The sequence below is a fragment of the Delphinus delphis genome, chromosome 20 (assembly GCF_949987515.2).
Source record: "Delphinus delphis chromosome 20, mDelDel1.2, whole genome shotgun sequence".
In the NCBI taxonomy this organism is placed as follows: Eukaryota; Metazoa; Chordata; class Mammalia; order Artiodactyla; family Delphinidae; genus Delphinus; species Delphinus delphis.
This window is the reverse complement of record NC_082702.1, coordinates 52,185,339-52,204,392: the sequence shown is the minus strand read 5'-3', so window position 1 is coordinate 52,204,392 and position 19,054 is coordinate 52,185,339. Positions and strand designations below refer to the sequence as shown.

Sequence of the window (19,054 nt, the reverse complement as noted above, 5' to 3'; positions counted from 1 at the left end):
TAGTAAAATTATTCCAAAGTCACAGCAGCATGTGATTACTTAGAGACGACAGTGGATTGGCATAAACGGCCATCTTTTCCCGGGAAGTATGGAGTCCACGAGTGCCTGCCGTGACTTCACGAGCTATGGCTTTTGTGTCCTTGTCATCAGGCTGTACCTTGGTGGGTTTACAGTGTCCATGGGGCCTGGAGATGCCCCCCTAATTGTCCAATGTCCATCTGCCAGGTTCCTGTCTACACTGTGGCCCTGAACCTGCCCTCCCATCAGTTCATCTGCCACTTGGAGCAGGAAACAATGACTTCATGCTGACAGTGGTCATTTCTGTCTGCAATCACGTGGGTGACAGAGAGCAGACCCAGGCAGCGGTTAAGGTGGGTGGCAGCCACTGTTTCTCTACTAAGACAACTTCTTGACTTGTCTAAACCTCAACAAAAGGGTGGCCGGGTTGAAGGGAGCCGAGGGTATGACCAGATGAGTGGTTGATTCATTCATTCCTTCAACGTGTATTTATAGAGCACCTACTATGTGCCCGGTCCTGGGGATATAGCCGTGGACAAAAGAGATGTGGTCTCTACCTTTGTAGATCTTATGACTAGTGGCCAGTATAGGGGAAGGGCCTGGGGGACTTGGGGTGGGGGACCTGAGGGAGATGGGGGCAGAAGGATCCAGAGGTGAGTTAGGCCAAGTGCCTTCAGAGTCCAGAAGAAGGAGGACCCAGATCAGCCAACAGGTCTATAAGGCAGAGGCTGGATAAAATCTCAAGTGAATTTCAAGGGTCAGAAGCGTGCTGGAGTGGAAGGGCCTGAGAGCACGATGAGGAGGGCAGTGAGGGGAGAAGTAATGACCTGCCTGAGACTTGCTTTTGGTGGCCATTGGCTGCTGGCACAAGTGGGTCCCCTGCCCTCCAGCCTCGGAAGAGCCCCCATGCCAGGCGCCAAGCCGTCCAGCCCTGCTCTGCTTCACCACGTGCAGGCCAGGAACTTCAGGCTCCAGGTTCTGGAACAAGAACCGATGGGCTGAGACCCTCCTGCTCTGAGCATGTCTCTGGTCTCCCATTAGGCCGCACGTGGAGGCACCCGTGTGGAGGATGCAGCATTTCAGGCCGCAGTGTGGGACAATGTCACCGCCACTCTGCAGGGCGGGCATGGCCCTGAGCAGCTCTTCCAGCTGGCCAGGTCTGTGTCATCCGTGCTGGACCAGCAGTGCCAAGGGCCGGGCTCCGGGCAGCCGCTGAGAGAGGACGCCAGCAAAAGGTGCTCCCGATGGACTCCTTTGTCCCTTTGCTGGGGCCCTGGGGTCTGTATGCAGCCACTCGGGGTGGGCAGTGGGGTCCATGGATCTGTGGAGAAGTCTTTGGTGCCTCCCGAGTTGTTGATGTCACCTCCCTCTTCTGGTCCTTTCAGTGAGTGACACAGGATGAAGGAAGCCTGCTTTCTCTGCTCAGCCTCACGGAGCCACAGGTTTCTAGGGCGGGAGGGAATGTAGAGGGTACCACTCCAGTCTCTTCCTACTGAAGAGGATGAAACCGAGGCCCAGAGGAGAAAAGTGACCCCATCTTGGTCATACGGTTAATGGTTTGATGTTGTCCCAGCTCTGTCATTTACCATCTCTATTAACACAGGCCTGAATCTCTCTAAGCCTCAGTTTCCCCACCTGGAAAACAGGGACAATAATAGTATTTTCCTCATAAGGTTGTGGTGAATGTTAAGAATTACATTCACTGTAGCTGTGGGTCAAATCATATGAAATTGCCAACATTCAACCAGTTTCAATCCACAAAAATGGCCATTCCATGTGCTACAACATTAGAAACAACTCTGGCAAAAGGTATGATTACTTCCACTCCCGGTGTGTGCTCCCAGCCATGCTACCTGCGTGCACCACACACAGCGTCACACCTGCTGGGCACGGAGGACAGAAGACAGGCTCCTCTGGCTCCTGAAGGGTTTGCCTGAAAGTCCTCAGCACGGTGCCGAGAATGTGAGCAGCTTTCCTGAGTCCACATTTCCAGTAGGTGGTGAAGACAGGAGCAAACCCAGGTTCGCTCTTCCCCTGCCCACCTCCAGCCCTCTCACCGCAGCCCCTTCCTTCACCTAGTTCCCTCACTCCCACCCCCCACACACCCCACCTGGCTCTCATTCACCCCGGGCATAACTTACAGCAAACTTCCCTTCAGATGCCCTAGGGTCCTAAGCACACAGACTGCACAGCCTGACACAAGGTCTTCTCATGAAACACCAGAGTCCTGTCAGGAGACAGATGTCAAGCTCTAACTGGGCAATGGAGAAGACTTTAAGAAGGGCTCTGTTAAGAAAACCGGGGGCAAGGTTTCAGAAACAAATGAGAGAGAACACAGGACCCCAGGGGCTCACCCTGAAGTGACCAGCATCCTCAAGGGGCAGCTACGCATGGAGGGGGCTCCCCGGTAGGAGCGGTGGCTTTGAAGGATGAGGCAGGCAACCCCGGCAGGGAGGGCGCTGGGAGCAAAGCTTCCAGCTCTCTCTCCTCCTGCCCTCTCCTCTCCCGCTGAGTGAATCCACGAGCCAGAGGCTCAGCAGCCAGTGACATCTCCATGAAAGCAGCCTCCAGGATGGCGACCAAGGATGGGGAAGAGCTGCAGAGGCAAACATGAGATTATCCATTACCTGACTTTCCTTCCAGAACGTTCTGACAGGAGTCCCCTCATAGACAGGGCTATTCTTTCCTCCATCCAAGTCACGCCCTGAATGGAAGCCTGGCTGCACCCTGAGCTGTTGGCAGACATGCTCAAACTCTGCAGCTGCTGTGAACGACTGTTAGACGGTTAGAAGAGTGAGCTGTGAGTAGCAAGCAGGACGGGAGGGTAAGAGGGATTACTCACCTCTATCTGTGTTCTTCCAGATTGTTGCATGAGCCATGTCTGGCCATGTACATTTAAATTAAAATGACTTTTAATGAAATAAAGTTAAAAATTCAGTTCTCTGGTTGCACTAGCCACATTTCAAGGGCTTAATATGTAGTCACATTTGGCAAGTGGCTATGTTACTGGACAAAACAGGGACAGAACATCTCTATAAACGCAGAAAGTTCGATGGGGTGGTGTTAAAATTATATTCTTAGGTTTTTCTCTGCCTCAGCCAAAGCCAGCGCCTCTCATTAGGGCTTTGCGCCTTAGAAAGCATGCTCCCCAGAAGCCGCAGGAGGTCTGGCTTAAGGCTGGAGTTGGGGGATGGCCGGAGGGATCCTTGTCCCCATTGCCCCAAAGGCACACAGGGACCCAAGTCTGCAACAAGACCTCCCATCCATACTGGGCCAACAAAGTAATCCAATTTCTGAATTTCATGCCATTTTAGTCACAGTGAGACCCTGAGACACCATGTGTTTTTAAATAATGCCAGGTTTTACAGATTTTTTTTTTTTTTGGCCGTGCCATGTGGCACATGGGATCTTAGTTCCCTGACCAGGGATCGAACTCAGGCCCTTAGCAGTGAGAGTGCAGAGTCCTAACCACTGGACTGCCAGGGAATTCCCCAGATACTACAGATTTGATTTCAAGATTTGGAGAAAGCTTGAGACATCCTGTATTAGTTTCCTCCTGCTGCTATAACAAATAACTATTAACTTTATGACTTAAAACAACACAAATTTATTATCTTACATTTCTGGAGGTCAGAAGTTTGAAATGAGTCTCACTGGGCTAAAACCAAAGCGGTGGCGGGGCTGTGAACTGTCTGGAGGCTCTAGAGGAGAATCCACCCATTGGCTTTTCCAGCTTCTAGAAGCTGCTCACATTTCCTGCTCCATTTTCAACATCAGCATCTTCAAATCCTGACCCCGACCCCTCTCCCTCTGTCCCTCTGTCCCCATCTCCATCTCCCTCTCCCTCTCCACCACCTCTGCCTCCATCATCACATCTTCTCTGACTCTGACCCTCCTACCTCCCTCTAGTAAAGACCCCTGTGATTACATTGGTCCCAACTGGTTAATACAGGACATTCTCCCCATTTCAGAATCCTTAACTTAATCAAATCTCCAAAGCGATTCTGCCGAAGTGCCGTTTGCCATGTGAGTAACATATCCATAGATTTCAGGGATTAGGATGTAGCTATCTTTGGGAGGCTATGATTCTGCCCACCACACATCCCAGGAGACAAGAAGAGGTCTACCAGCTTTGGAAAACCCCACATGAGCCTGGTCACTTTCTCAGACCCCAAATCTTTCTGAAACAGATTCATCAAGCCACTGGAATTACATTTCCTCTCCCCACCTTTCTATGTCTATGCCAAGGTCAGAGAGCACATCCTCTGTCTGCAGGGTCACTGCCTGCAGTCAGCACCACCTTGGGGGACATGCAGAAGGTGCAGGAGCTGGCCAAGGCACTGAAAGAGGTGACCCGCCGCAGTGAGGAGCTCACGCCCTTGGCCCAGGTGAGTAGTTCCCACCCGCTGAGCCAGGCAATAGGACATGCACCTCTGCAGTGGGTGGCTGACAACAAACCCCAACCCAGGTCGCAGGTCCCTCAGTCACAGGGCCTCCGAGACTTCTGCCTTCTTGTTCCCAAGGGTCCCACATGGGCGATGCCAAGGGAGGGAAGGTGCCCCACTCACAGCCCTGGGTCTCCCTCTGCTTGTGATGGCCTGTGTGCTCACACACCTCACTCCCCCACTAGCCAGTGCGCACCTGAATCTAACTAATCATTGGGTGCTCAAGGGTGTGTCCAGATGCTGCTGCTGACATGACCATGTCCCCCACTTGAGTGCACTGTGATGTCCAGCTGCCAGCTCTTGCCTTTCTTTGCCTGGGGGCCTTCTCTGACCTCCCCTCCAGAGTCCATTCTGCCTGCCCACATGGCAGGTTGGACATATCAGGGGGTCAATGCAGTTCTCAGTGACTAATGGGCTGGGGTACAGATACCCTGGCTCCCCTGCTCCTCTTGGTGGAGACCTCCCAAGTAGGACTGAGCCCCAGGTAAGTGGCTTGATCACACCCCCTGGACTGGCTTCCTACCCTTCCCTGTCTCACTTCCCCATTCTGCTTCCAGCATTTCCTGGGATTATCTCCAAATAAATGACTGGTTGTCAAATTCTTGCCTTAGGGCCTGCTTCTTGGAGAACTCAAATTGAATCACCACGTTCCCAACGCTGCCAAATGTCAATAAAGAAGCCGTAACAAACGTAGTAAGATAGATAGCTAGTGGGAAGCAGCCGCATGGCACAGGGATATTGGCTCGGTGCTTTGTGACAGCCTGGAGGGGTGGGATAGGGAGGGTGGGAGGGAGGGAGACGCAAGAGGGAAGAGATATGGGAGCATATGTATATGTATAACTGATTCACTTTGTTATAAAGCAGAAACTAACACACCATTGTAAAGCAATTATACCCCAATAAAGATGTTAAAAAAAAAAAAAAAAAGAAGCCGTAAGCGGTAAAGGGGACAGCTGTCTTGGCTCTGCCCCACCCACTCTGTCAGGAGGTTGTCCCCCTCCCATTCCTGGTCCTGGAGCCTGCTATGCTGACCTTTATTTCTGGGACCCTGATCACCCTAACATCATACTTCCCACTTTACACATCCATTTGCTCATGCATCCCTTCTATGCACATACATCTATACACGTACATATACATCCGTCTCTCCACCCTTCCACTCATTTATCCACGCATTAATTTTTTCATTCATTCAACAAGTGCTTCCCCGATGCCTAGTATGTGCCAGGTACCATGCAACTCATTGAAAATTCATCAGCAAATCACATAGACATGGCCTCTGCCTTCATGGCACTTTTAGACAACTGGGCCCACCAGTTACTAAACCGTTTCACAAATACACATATAATTACAAAATCGGAGTAAGTGCTATGTCCATCCATCCAGCCAGCCATCCAGCCGGCCGGCTATCTCAATTCAGTGAATGTTTACTGAATGCCTACTCTGTGCTGGGCATTGTGCAAGGCACTCTGGGAAAGATCCAGAGATGCATGAGGCTAGTGTCCTGAAGGAACTTAGCACATGATAGGGAAGAGACACCTGGCCTCAAGTCAGCGACACAGGCAGCTTGTGTGACGGGCCCAGCCCAGATTTTCCGTGGCTTGAGCCCCCACCTTGCTCCCCTCCACTGCAGCGCTGGTCCCTGGAATGGCCCAGAGGCTGATCTAACCCAGGCAGGGGCGCATGCTGTTCTTCCTCCTCCTTGGGGTGAGCCCAGCAGGAGGCCAGCTGGGCTCTGCAGCATGCCAGTGAGGCCCTGTTGGCAGTGAGTGCCAAGGCCCATCCTGAGGACCAGAGGCACCAGGAGGCCACCGGAGACCTGGTTCCAGGCTGTGTGCAGCGTGCTGGAAGCTTTCCTGAGGGACAGACCAGAAGAGCCTGCAGGGGCCAATGGCAGCCAGGTAGGTGTCCCAGCCCAGACACAGACGTCACGCTTACCGCGTGCCCAGCTCATACCAGCACTTCTAGGTGGATCTTTCTCCACATCTTGCAGATGAGGAAACTGAGGCACTGAGGTTAAAGTCCCTTCTAGGAGCTGAAAGAAAGGCTCCAGAGACTAGAGCTTCTGGGAGGCAGTGTGGTACAGCAGGCCAAGTGCAGCCTTCAAAAGAGGCGGCCTGAGTTTGAACCCTGACCTTGTCACTCACAAGCCTTGTGACGTGGGCCAGTGACACAACTTCCTGCAGCCTCATCTCCTCATCTGTAGTAGGTGGACAAGCTCTGCCTCATCCTGGAGAGGCCACCCGTTGGAGAGATCGTAGGCTCACCTTTGCAAGTTTGAATCCAACTCCTGGTTCATTTAGCCAAGGATACAGAACATCTTTAGAAGAGAGGCAGCCCCCAGAGTAAGAAGAGCTGCAGCACAGCCTCATGCGGCCGCAGCCCCCAGAACATCATCATGACGGAGCCACAGAACCCATTACCTGCTGCTCCACAGCCCTTTACCATGCGGAGCCATCACTGCATTCAAGAAGAACTCACACACACATTCTCGCACGTGGTCACACAAACACACTCAAACACATATCCACACACTCACACACACCCACGAACACTAACACTCATACACACCTTCAATCACACACACACATTCACACACACTTCTAGGCACTCATTTATGCTCACATACATCGGGAAGCAAACACTCCAGCACACACTCACACACATGCACATTTACACTCCTATCTTCACACAGGGCCACACAGTCACACAAACACACAGACTCTCATATATGGTTGCAGTCACACACAAAACCACATACGCACACTCATTCATGCTCAGATACTTATACTCCCACACCCTCAAACCACATTCACTCAGACACACATTCACACACTTACACTCACACACACACATTCACACCCAGTCCCCCTCAACACACACATAACACTCACATTCACGCACGTACGGTCGCACACCCATCAGACATAATGCATGCACACACGCGCAGCCTGCGCACTGATAGGAATTCTGCACAGACGTCCAGCCCTCCTGCTCCCCACGCCTGCCTTGGCTTCAGCGACGCCACATCTTCACCCAAGGGCTTGGGTTGCATGGGGACTGGAGTCTGAGCCCGAGTGACCCCGTGCAATGGCTCTGCCTGTGACTTTCCATTTCCCCACGAATAAGACCTGGGCTGTGGGCAGATGTCAGGGTCCAATGGAGCAGCACGGACAGGCGCACAGTGAGCCCTGCCGTGATCCCGGCACTTCCCCCTATCAGTGCGTGGCCACCGCAAGTCATCACTCTCTCTGTGCCTCTGTCTCCCCCTCTGCCAAGCAGGGGAGGTAAAGCACCTGCTGGCAGAGCCTGGAATCTTCTAAGTGCTCACTCTTGGCTCCCTACAGCGCCTGGTGCCCAGGAAGGGGCCTTCCATCATGGTCTCCGCCTTGCTCCTCTGCCAGTCCCTGCCAAAGGGCTCACTAGCCTGGTGGCAGTAACCAGAGGTGGTATACAGACACCGGTCCACAGCAGTGTCCCCTGCTTCCTTTTCCAGACAGCCATAGTGCCCCAGCTGCTAGGAGCTGTGGGGCACATGCAGGCCGCCGTCCTGCCGGGTGGGGACTGCCCGGGGGCCTTCCAGACACGCTGGCCGCCCCCTCCATCTCCGTGTACACAAACAGGTAACCAGCTACACTGTGGCATCCCCTGACCTGGCTCATGCCACACCCACATCCCAAGACCCTGTGACAGGCAGAGCCCAGGAGACCTGCCTGGCAGTGGGGGAAGTGATGGGACCTAGAGTGGAAAGGGCTTTTCACCAAGAGAAGGTCCCCGTGTTGGGTGTTTGTGCAGCACAGGAAGGGACGTGGTGAGCACCACGCCAGTGTCAGAGCCACACATGTGTCCCGAGAGACGGGTCATGTTGGGCTGTGCGGGTAAGGGAGCAGAATGAAGGGGACTAGCCCACTTTTAACCTCACCCAGAGTGTGTCTGGCAAGCCTGCTGCTCCGTGGACCTGTGGGGATTCCGGACGCACTTGCCTTGGGAGTTTCTCCGTGGAGCTCCTGCCTACCACTCACTGAGCCCTCCTCCAGTACCTGGGGATGCCCTCCCCCTTCCATCCCTCCTCCTGACAGTCGTGGGCTGGACGACGCTGCAGGCACCGCTGAGACCCCCGGCTCCGAGCACCCTCCCTTGGCTCCTCCTGCCAGGGGTGCTCTCCTGGATCCCAGGGGCAGTTTCCCAGAGCAGCATCCGGATCAGCACTAGGGTCTGAAACCAGATCCCCAGCCTACTCGGATGGGATGAGGTCAAAGGCCAGTAAAGATGGCTTTATGGGAGCCCATGACATCAGAGGTCAAGTAGGTAGGGGAGATAAGTCTGGGGAAATGTCTACAGCCAAGCTCATTTATTCATTCAACAAAATACGTATTGACCACCATCATGAGGCAGGCGCTGCTCTAGGCACTGGGGTGCCACAGTAGGCAAAGCTGGCCACAGCCCTGTCCTCAGGGAGCCGCCAGCCCAGAGTGGAGACATTGGCTGCCTTCTATGTTGCTCCTACTGATGTAAATACGCAGAACTATCTACAGGGATCACAAAAGAGCCGCCCACTCTGGTGCTAAAGCCGGGATCCCTGTAGAGCAAGAGGTGGGCAGATCTTCCTCTGACTCTGACCTTCTCCCCTCTCTCCTGGCACCTCTGTTCTCACCTTGTGGAAAGAATACAGCCCCGGAGTTAGCGAGGCTCCCCTGTGCACGTTGCTGCTGCCAGCTCTGCGACCTTCACCCTGCCTGCTGCCCCCTCCCTTGGCTCCATGGAGGATGGTAGGGTGCCTGTGGACATAAGGGTAACAACGGAAGGAATCTCCCTGGGAACAGCCCTTTAGAGTTTGCAAAGCACCTGCACATATATTTGCTCATTTATGTTGATAACAACCCTGTCAATTATGGAATTATTATGCCCATTTTACAGGTGAGGTTCAGTGACTTGCCTGAGGCCACAAGCAAAGTGGCAGGCCTCTGACTCCCCAGTCCATCCTCTTTCTACTGTGCTGTGGAATTTCTCCAGCAGCCCTGGTTTAGTTAGTCATTGGAAATTAAGCTCTTCAGACTTTGTTCCATAGCTAGGAAACAGTAAACTCAGGGCTCTTTCCATTCCCAAATTAGGGCACATCTGACTCTCTGCTCCTTGAGCCTCAGAGAAAGCAGACAAACTTCTTTCTCTTAGAGACTTGCTGGCTTTGCAGGAAGAAAGGCTCAGACTGTTTATAGCCCAGTAACTGCTCAGCTGTAACAAGTCCGATTGGGTCTCTAGGCCCAGCTTTCTGAAGCCACAATGCTGAAGGGAAGACACATACCAGGACAGACAGCAGCAGCTAAAGGCGGGGGGCCCTCCCAGTCACCCCACAGGGCAAGAGCCACTTGTCCATCCCATCTTAGGAAACCTCATCCTTCACACAGGGAACTAGTCACCTTCCGGCCTTCGGGGCCCTTGGCTGACACTCTTTGTTCCTGGTTTCAGATGAAGAGTTTCCCAAAGAACCCATTCCCAGCACGAAGTCACTTCGATGTCAGTGGAACTGTTGGTGGCCTCCCTCTGACCAGCCCTAGTGGACAGCTCATCCCTGTGAAGAATCTGTCGGAGGATATCAAGGTAGACTTGGGGTGCTCTCAGAAGTCAGGAGGTGCTTCTGTCTTCTTTTTCAACTTGGTTGGGACCAAAAGTTGGTCGGTTATGGGAAAAAAAAAAAGAAAAAGATTAAAGAAGAGAATCATTAAAAATGATCTTTATCCTCCCTTAAGCATTGTATTTTAACGTAAAACTATAAATGTACGTCATCATCAATCTTAAGGTGTACAACTGAAAGTTTCTTTAAATCTGTTGATTGGAATTTTAATCATCTTCACTACATAAATCATCCCCTGAACATGGTTAGATGTTCTTTAAAGTGAATAAAAAATGTAGGCACACTGGTACGAGTTCAGATTCTTTTGAGATTTTAATGACTTTTTTTCTAATCTTCTACAGTTTTCTCATCAGTGACTAATTCAATAACAATTTTTCCCCACTCATCTTTATTGAGTCTTCTCAAAGCCTTCAACTTAAGTTTTTATGCAAATAGTTCTTTTACACTCCTACTTTGTTAACTTATCACTCTATGAGAGCTATCATCGAAACAGACCCTTACAATCACAAGTACGATGGACGTTAGCAGGTGTGGGATCAGACACAGCTGTCTATTGTTGAGCATACAGCCTGACAGGTAGGAGGGGCTGCCAGGATTACTAGAGAGATGTTGTAGGTTGGGTTCCCTGGAAGCCGGCACTGAGAAGGTGTTTGTGGTGCAAGATGCTTGCTAGAGATCAATGCTTGTGGCGAGTGAAGAAAGAAAACAGGATTGGACAGAAGTCAGACTACAATCCGGACTCCACAGAGGCTCAGTCAACCCAGAGGGGGCTCTGCAGCAAGTAGCAGCCACCAGGGCTCTAGCAATCGTGTTTGCTATCTTCTGTATGTTATGATGTTTTGATACCTTAGAAACCTTGCTGGTGGAGAGAGACTGCCCCTCCCGGGGCCAGCCAGTTCTCAGAGAGAGCAAGGGCTCTGCCAGGGCACACCTTTCATGTGAACGCCAACCAGTCCTGAGTCTATACCCCAACCACCCCCTTTATCTCACTCACACACCAGGCCAATATTCAAGCTCTGCCCCAAATCATCCCAGGGCCAGGTACCAACTAGAGACCAGCCCTATAGCCAAAGTCTGCTGGAATTATTCAGACTGGCCAATCCTAAGCTGTTTTCTATGCCCTGTCTTGCCTTTCCTGTGGAAACCCCAATAAAGCTGTGGACTACGCTTTCCCCCTTGCCTGTTCCTGCATCCTGACCAGGTGCTTCCCTTGTGGCCCTGCGTGGCATGGCAGGTCCTCCGCTTCTAGGGAATATAAGTAATAAATTCTTCAGGGCAGACCCTAAAGGAGCTGAGAGCTGGAGGCTGTCTGCTGACCATACTCCCTGTGACTGGGTAGGAGGTCCTTCCTAGAAGGGAGAGCTGGGTGGCATATTCCTGTGTCTACCGTAGAGGGCCACCAGGAGCAAATAAAAAGTGCATGGTGGGCATTAATCAGTCTGTTTTTAAAAGGGGATGGAGGGCATCAGTTAAGCTGGAGAGCTGATTAAATGGAGAGTGGTTGTGAGAAATTCTAATGTAACAGTAAAAGCAGAGGAGTAGCAGCAACTGATCGGTGAGCACTACTGCGTATCTGGCACCTGACTCAGTATTTTGTACATGATGACATTCTGAATAGTCTCCGTGAGTCTATGTATTCTACTGATGACAAGAAACTGAGGCTCAGGAATTCCCTGGCGGTCCAGTGGTTAGGACTCCGTGTTTTCACTGCTGAGGGCTTGGGTTCGATCCCTGGTCGCGGAACTAAGATCCGTAAGTCGTGCAGTGAGGCCAAAAAAAAAAAAAAAAAAGAAAACGAAAGAAAAAGAAAAGGAACTGATGCTCAAAGTGGTCTGTTAATTGGTCAGAGGTCCCAGAGTTAATACAGGGCAGAGCCAAGATCAAACAGAGGTCTCTGTGCCTCTGCGGCCTGTGCTCCTAACTTAATCTTACTTGTTCCACTCTTTGATCGACACCACCACTAGTTCATATGCCATCCTTGTGCACTTTCTGTGCAGATGCAGCCCCAAGCTGGGGTGAACAGCTCGATGAGTACTGGCTGAATAAACGTCCCCAAGCTATCCACATCCTCATCCCTGAGCCGTGAATACGTCACCTGACGTAGCAAAAGGGGACTTTGCAGATGTGATTCAAGTTAAAGATCCTGAAATATAGAGATGATCCTGGGTTATCTGGGTGAGCCCAGTGTCATCAAGAGGTCCTTTTAAGAGGCAGGCAGAGGGGGAGTTGACTCCAGAAAAGTAAAAGGTGATTTGATGACAGAAGCAAGAGGTTGGGTGATGCAAGGAGGGGCCATGAGCCAAAGGACTGCAGGTACCTCCAGAAGCTGGAATAGGCAAAGAAGGGGATTCTCCCCTGGAGCCTCCAGAAGGAACTAGCCCTGCCAACTGCAGCCCTGTGAGACTGGTTTTAGGCTTCTGGCATCCAGAACTGTAAGAGAATAAATCTGTGTTGTTTCAAGCCACCAGGTTTGTGGTCATTTGTCACGGCAGCCCCCGGAAACTAGTGGAAAGAGCAGAGCTTAGGGTGGATTTCGGGTCCCCAGGGGCTCACCCTGCCCAGCAGCCCTGACGCTCACTGGCATTCCTGTCCTGGCACACCCTTGATTTGACTGTTTCTGATGACAGATCCTGCTGCCTCAGTTTTCAGAAGAACACAGCGAGCCAACTGTGTTGAACCTGACCAGACCTGAAGCTCTGTGGGTGAACCTGACTTCAGGGGGTGTGGCTTTGGGGATCCAGCTGCACTGGAGACCTGACATCCCACTCATGCTCAGGCTGGGCTACGGCTACCACCCCAGCGTGACCAGCGATGACGCCCAAGCTCACCTCCTGCCAACGGCTGTTCCAGGTAGTCCCACCACTGGGCCAGTTTCTTGAGCTGCTTCCTGGGGGATGTGACCAGCTTAAAACTTGAGAATCAGGGCCATAGGGAAAAAGAAAAACAGAAAAACACTTGCTACATTCAGTGCTTATTTCTGTTGGTGGTATTATTACTATTACTAGGTGATATTAGGTGAACACTTGCCCTGAAGAAGCTGACAAGCACTCACAGAACTGAACTCATTACAATCCTCATACTAGCCCTTAGGGATGAAGAAGAATAAAACAGAGAGGTTAAGTAACTGGCCCAAAGTCACACAGCCAAGAAGGGACAGAGTCAGAATTTGAGCCCTGGTCAGTCTGACTTGGCAGCTGTGCTCAGCACCCTGACTTGGGAGTGCCTCTTCTTCCATGCTCCTGGTCTCAGGAGGAGAGGGTACTCCTAGGACATCGGGGCGGCCATCAGGATCAGATTCCCTGCCAAGGCATCTTGGTGCCCCTCTCCCGTCATGTTAGTCCAGTTTCCATGAGGCTTCAGACTGATCCGGACCCCCGCTTCCTGAAGATGGGCTGTCCACATGGATCCTGAGCCCAGAGGACCTGCATTTTGGAGAAGGCATCTACTATCTGACTGTGATCCCCCAGTCTGACCTGGAGCCGGCCCCCGGCAGGGACTTCACAGTTGGCATCACCACCTTCCTGTCCCATTGTGTGTTCTGGGATGAGGTCCAGGGGACTTGGGACAACTCCAGGTGCCAGGTAAGGAAAGGGAAGCAAATAAGAAGGTGGTAGAGCTGAGACTCAAACCCAGGTCTGTCCCCAGAGCAAAAGCTCTAAGCGACGTGACACACTGCTTCTCCAGAGCTCACAGAGCCCTTGGAGGCATGGGGCCCTATTAATTGCAATCAGATCCCTGTCTCAGGGCAGCTCAGCTCTGCCTCCAAGGACCCAAGCCCATGACACTGTCCTGGTGACAGACATTGGCTTTGAGCCCATCAAAAGCCATCCCTGAGGTATCAGTGTCCCCCTTCCTTCTTCCATGCCTTTGCATATGCTGCTGTCTCCCCCAGGACACCCTTCTTCCCTATCCCGCCTGGAAAACTCCGATTCACCCTTCGATCGCCCAATCCAATGCCACCTTCTTTGGGTGGCAGATGTTTTCAGTCTCCCTCTGTTGGACTTCCATACCCTCCCCAAGAACAGCAACCTCCACATCTAGTTGAAATTTGTCACACACCTGTCTCCATCCCCTACACCATATACCTTCTTTCATTCATTCTACAAATATTCACCAGATGCAAGGCCAACTGATAGGGATACAATGATGAGAAAAACCAGTGAGCTTTCAGTCTAGCAGAGGACACAGAAGCAAATGGCACATATGTCCAATGACAACAGTCATAAGTAGTGTAAGAAGCCAGGTCCCAGCAGAGCCACAGAAGGGGACTTAAAGCCAAGCTCCTTCCGTGTTTGTTTCTGCTGCATCTTTGGCTTCCTTGTCAACTCCTGCTTCTAGCTGCCGCACATAAGGAGCCCCCCTCAAAGTGCCAAGAAGAGACGAAGGCACGTTGAGATGTCCAAGAGACAGTGGGTCCCCCACACCTGAAGCACAGGTCTTTGTACCTCGTGAACGAGACCCTGGGTGTGTTGCAACCTTTTAGAGTCCTCGCTACGAAAAGCTTGTCTGATTCCCCACGTTGCTGGCAGAATACCCGCTGCAGCCTGCCTTCCAAGGCCAGGCCTCAGAACAGGATGGTGCAGGGGCTGGTGGCACTGGCTCTGCCATCAGACAGACTTGGGTCCAATCCCACGTCATCAGTACTTGCAAGGTGACCTTGGACAAGGCACCCCACCTCTCTGAACTTTCCCATCTGCAAATGGGGACAAAGGATGGCTGCCACTTACCACAGGGTGGGACCTGGACGAGGTTAGGGGTATAAAGTACTTAATGTGGTGCCTGGCACATAGGAGGTGCTCCACAGATTAAAGTGATTGCTGTGTTAGACCCTCTGAGCATAGAGAAGACAAAACTATATAAAATGGAAATCAAGGAAAACAATGGACATAGGCTTCAGCATGCGGTTGGGTTGAGGGGGAGCATGGGAACGGATTGGGGGAGGACCACTTAGCTAAACGTAACTTATTGGAAAGTTCCTAGCTTTTGAGTGGAGTCATGGGTTCCCAGGTGCTTATTATGTTATTAAGAGTATACAGCTACTAATGCACACATACATGAATGTGGGGTATACAAAAGAAGGTGGGGGCTTCCCTGGTGGCGCAGTGGTTGAGAGTCTGCCTGCCGATGCAGGGGACACGGGTTCGTGCCCCGGTCAGGGAGGATCCCACATGCCGCAGAGCGGCTGGGCCCGTGAGCCATGGCCGCTGAGCCTGCGCGGCCGGAGCCTGTGCTCCGCAACGGCAGAGGCCACAACACTAAGAGGCCCGCATACCGCAAAAAAAAAAAAAAAAAAAGAATGTGGGAGCTGTGTTATAGTGCCAAAATTATATTAGCCCAATATTGGGTACCTGATGCTCATTATATAGATGCTGATACAGAGATCTCAATACAGAGATCATTGAGGAGCCATAAATAAGTGAATGGGGAAAAAAAATAAGTAAATGCGATCACTAAGTTTGGATGGAAAACCACCACTGTATTCTCAAAATAACTAAAGAAAGTTCCAAATCTGTAAACTGCAGACTTTATCAGGGGGGAAATGCAGAATTATTGCAAGGTGTTTGAGAACTGCATTCTTATTTGTACATTTTTCTCGAAGGATACTAAAGGTGAAACTACTGTCACGAGGGGATCTCATGAAAATTTTCTGGTCTTTCCAGATTAATTTATGGTTTTCAAAAGGACTCTCATGCTGGAAAAGACTGGGAAAGCCACTGTCCTCCAAGTCTTTGTGAAAACCCAGGAGGGCAAAGATGTTAGGCATAAATCAGGTCTGGTCCCTGGGCTCCCAGCGCTGAGATGGTCTTGTCACTGGTACTTGCTTGGGGTTCTTCTCTGAACTAGCCCCACCCCTCCTGGGTGTGCCAAGGGTTCCTGTAAGACCCACAGCTGTATGCCAAATGCTGACCAGGATTGGGAAACGGTGAGCAAACATGGAACTAAGACCCATGTGAAATCTGTCAATAAAGCAGTTGACGCCACAGCTGTTGGAGGGCTCGGCCTCTCTCCGTGGCTCATTTCAAGGTAAAAGAATTACCTGCGGGGATGTTTGGGCTGCTGCGGGCTCTTCCTCACCAGGTGCTGGGCACAGAACTTTCCGCATGCCAGTATTTTCTGTTGCCTCCTACCTTACCACCTCGTTGTGGACCCTGGAATGAAAAGGTAGTGCTGGGTTGCGGGTTTGAATTAAATCTTTACCCACCAAATGGCCCTGGGTGGATTGCAGGCTGGCTGGGGGCTTTAGGGAAGGACTGCCCCTAAGTGCAGAGTATGAATTAAGAGCTGGATGGGGGCCCTGCCCTGCCTCATCCCTGTCTCCTCCCTCCCCCAACCGCACTCCCCACACCGCCAGGGACCTCGTGTCCAAGTTCCATCTACACACCCCGTTTCCCCACATTTTGCCACCCTTGTGCCCAGGGATGGCCACAGCAGTAGCCAGTCCTCCACAGAAGGACGACCCTGAGGAATGGGTCCGGGCAGGCCCTGTAACAGGGAATTCTGAGGTCCAGGTCCCCAAACCACTGTCTAAAAGTGGGCGTGCCAGGGCCAGGACTAGGTGAGGCAAGTGAGGCATCCAGAGTGCAAAATTTAAGCGGGGGATCTTTCTTGGGGTCACCTAGGACCTCGCCCTAGTCCTGGATGAGTGGTATGTGCTGTGGTGGGCATGCCCCGCCCCGCCCCCGACTCCTCATCCTGTGCGGAAGGGCGCAGCCTGAGGACGGCTAGACTGGGACTCTTCAAAGCATGAGCCCAGGACGGGGGCGCCGCAGGTGCCTCGATCTAAGGTGAGTAAAATTTAGAGCATTTTTTCCTGGTGCTGAGACACCAGCTTAGTATTTAAATATCTGTCCTTCCCTTTTTCTTGCATGGTTCCCCCAACCTCCGTCTTTTTTTTTTTTGCTCTTCAGTGTAAGATGACCAACTGTCCCAGTTTGCCTGGGACTAAGGGGGCTTTCAGTGTGAGAAGCAGGAAAGTCTCTGGCAAACTGAGATGAGTTGGTCACCCTGAATGTCCTCTCAGCACCTTGCCCATTGCCTAGCCTGGAAGGAGCACCTGACAAATAGCTGTCCAGTGAATGAGCACCCGGTGGGAGAACGCAGTGTAAGGACGCACACCAAATGGGTGATGACGGCTGCTTTTGGAGGCTGGCGGACAGAAGGGACTTCAATTTTACCCGTGATACTTCTTACCTAAAAAAGGCAAAGCAGACTGGCAAGATGGACACAGTTGCTCACTGAGGACGACAGGTGCAAAGATGCTTATTATAGACATTATTCTCTGCATTTTAAAATTAATTCTTAACTAAATAAAAAAGCCCAAAGGAATCCCGGAGCTGGTCTCCCAGCAGCCTCCGCAGCCCCTCCCCAGGACAGTGTCCCCCCCACAGTTCTCCCCACTTGAGCTCGGGCGGGTGGGGATGTGCTCCCTGAATATCCCTACCAGGGCCTCTCTGGGGTTGCGGGGGGCCACGGACCACCCGCTCCCAGATACACTGCCTCTGCAACCACCTCACCTTCTGTGGAAGCACGCTCCTGGTCATGCCCAATGCCGTGGACGTCCGCCAGGCCGCTGAGCTCTTTGCCACCTTCGCGGACAGCCCTGTGGTCGTGACCACCGTAGGCTGCCTCTGTGTGGCCTACGTGCTGGTGGTGATCTGGGTGAGGAGGAAGGACGCTCAGGATCAGGCCAAGGTGAGGCTGCACAGTCCCCAGCAGCAGGAGGGAGGACAGGAGTGTCCCCTTGCAGGGGCTCCAGCGGATGGAGCCCAGGTGGGGAGCTGAGGGGCCAGCTGCAAATCCAGGCCTTGACCCCTGGAGTCATCTCACATAAGCTGGCCCCTCAGCCTTTTGACCAGTAAAATGTCCTTGTTCATCAAAGTATCAGGAGCAGTATGAAACTGACCTCTTATTGAGAATTTACTATGTGCCAGGTACCACCCCCACTTAATGCTCATGATAGCCCCAAGGAGAAGGTACTGTGCTGAGAGTCCCCAAGACCCTCGAGTTCAGTGATTTGCTAGGACTCACAGAACTTAAAAAAGCCACTATCCTTACGATTATGGTTTATTATAATAAACCATAAATAAATAAATAAATCCTTACGATTATGGTTTATTATAGTGAAAATGGTGCAAATTAAAATCAGCAAAGGAAAGGGTCCAGGAGGGATCAGGCAAGAGCTTCTAATATTCCTCTCCCAGTGGAGTCCTAGGGACAGATGAATTCTCCTAGCAACGACGTGTGACAGCACATGTGAAGCACAGCCAACCAGGAAAGCTCCCCTGAGCCTTGGTGCCCACGGTGTTCTTGGGAGTAAGTCCCATAGGTATGGAGCCTGCATGACTGACTTCAGTTAGTCTCCAGCAACCACTGCTCCCCATGCCTGCCTAGGTCAGACTGACAGAGCGTGGCCCAAAGCCCTCACCACAGATCACATCGTTAGCACATACTGCCTGGGGTGGCCCAAGGCCCCACATAGTCAGACACTCTTATCATGCAGGCTATTTCAAGGACTTAGAGGTTATCTTCCATGAGCTGGCCAAAACCGGTCCATGCTTTGGAATGTGTGGGGTTTGGATAACCCAAGCCTGCTGAATTCACCCTTTACTGCATAGCACCTCTATCATTTTACAGAGGAGGCAAGTTGAGGAGCGGAGAGGGCAATTAACTAGTCCAAAGCCACCTCCCTCCCAGGGGCCAGAATTCGAACCCAGATCTGCCTGACAATGAGTCAGGTCTGAGGATAGAAACGAGATCAAACTATAACCATTTGTGCAACCAATTGTGACAACAAAGTTCTGATTATTTTTCTGATACGTGCATCACATCTGACACATAGTAGCCTTCAACAAACATTCATGAGTGACTGGGCGCACAAATGAATACAAGGATGCATTGTCACAAAGCTCTGAAACCTTCAACATTCCCTACCGCCCCTATACACAGCAATACTTCTCAG

At 51.8% G+C, this 19,054-nt stretch overlaps 1 protein-coding gene and 1 long non-coding RNA gene across 2 annotated transcripts in view; both read left to right on the top strand.

Annotated features, from left to right (window-relative positions):
- LOC132416076 (polycystin-1-like protein 2) overlaps window positions 1-19,054 on the top strand; it is an 83,225-nt gene that overhangs the window by 37,973 nt on the left and 26,198 nt on the right. Inside the window, 12 exon segments of the mRNA XM_059999304.1 lie at window positions 226-371; window positions 1,060-1,253; window positions 4,274-4,406; window positions 6,181-6,285; window positions 6,287-6,368; window positions 7,964-8,022; window positions 8,025-8,086; window positions 9,129-9,255; window positions 9,930-10,061; window positions 12,723-12,945; window positions 13,483-13,678; window positions 17,559-17,800. Coding sequence (XP_059855287.1) covers window positions 226-371; window positions 1,060-1,253; window positions 4,274-4,406; window positions 6,181-6,285; window positions 6,287-6,368; window positions 7,964-8,022; window positions 8,025-8,086; window positions 9,129-9,255; window positions 9,930-10,061; window positions 12,723-12,945; window positions 13,483-13,678; window positions 17,559-17,800 — 1,701 coding nt within the window.
- LOC132416306 (uncharacterized) lies at window positions 15,828-17,556 on the top strand. Its single transcript, XR_009517543.1, has 3 exons — window positions 15,828-16,257; window positions 16,716-16,880; window positions 17,004-17,556. It is a non-coding gene; the product is annotated as an uncharacterized lncRNA (long non-coding RNA).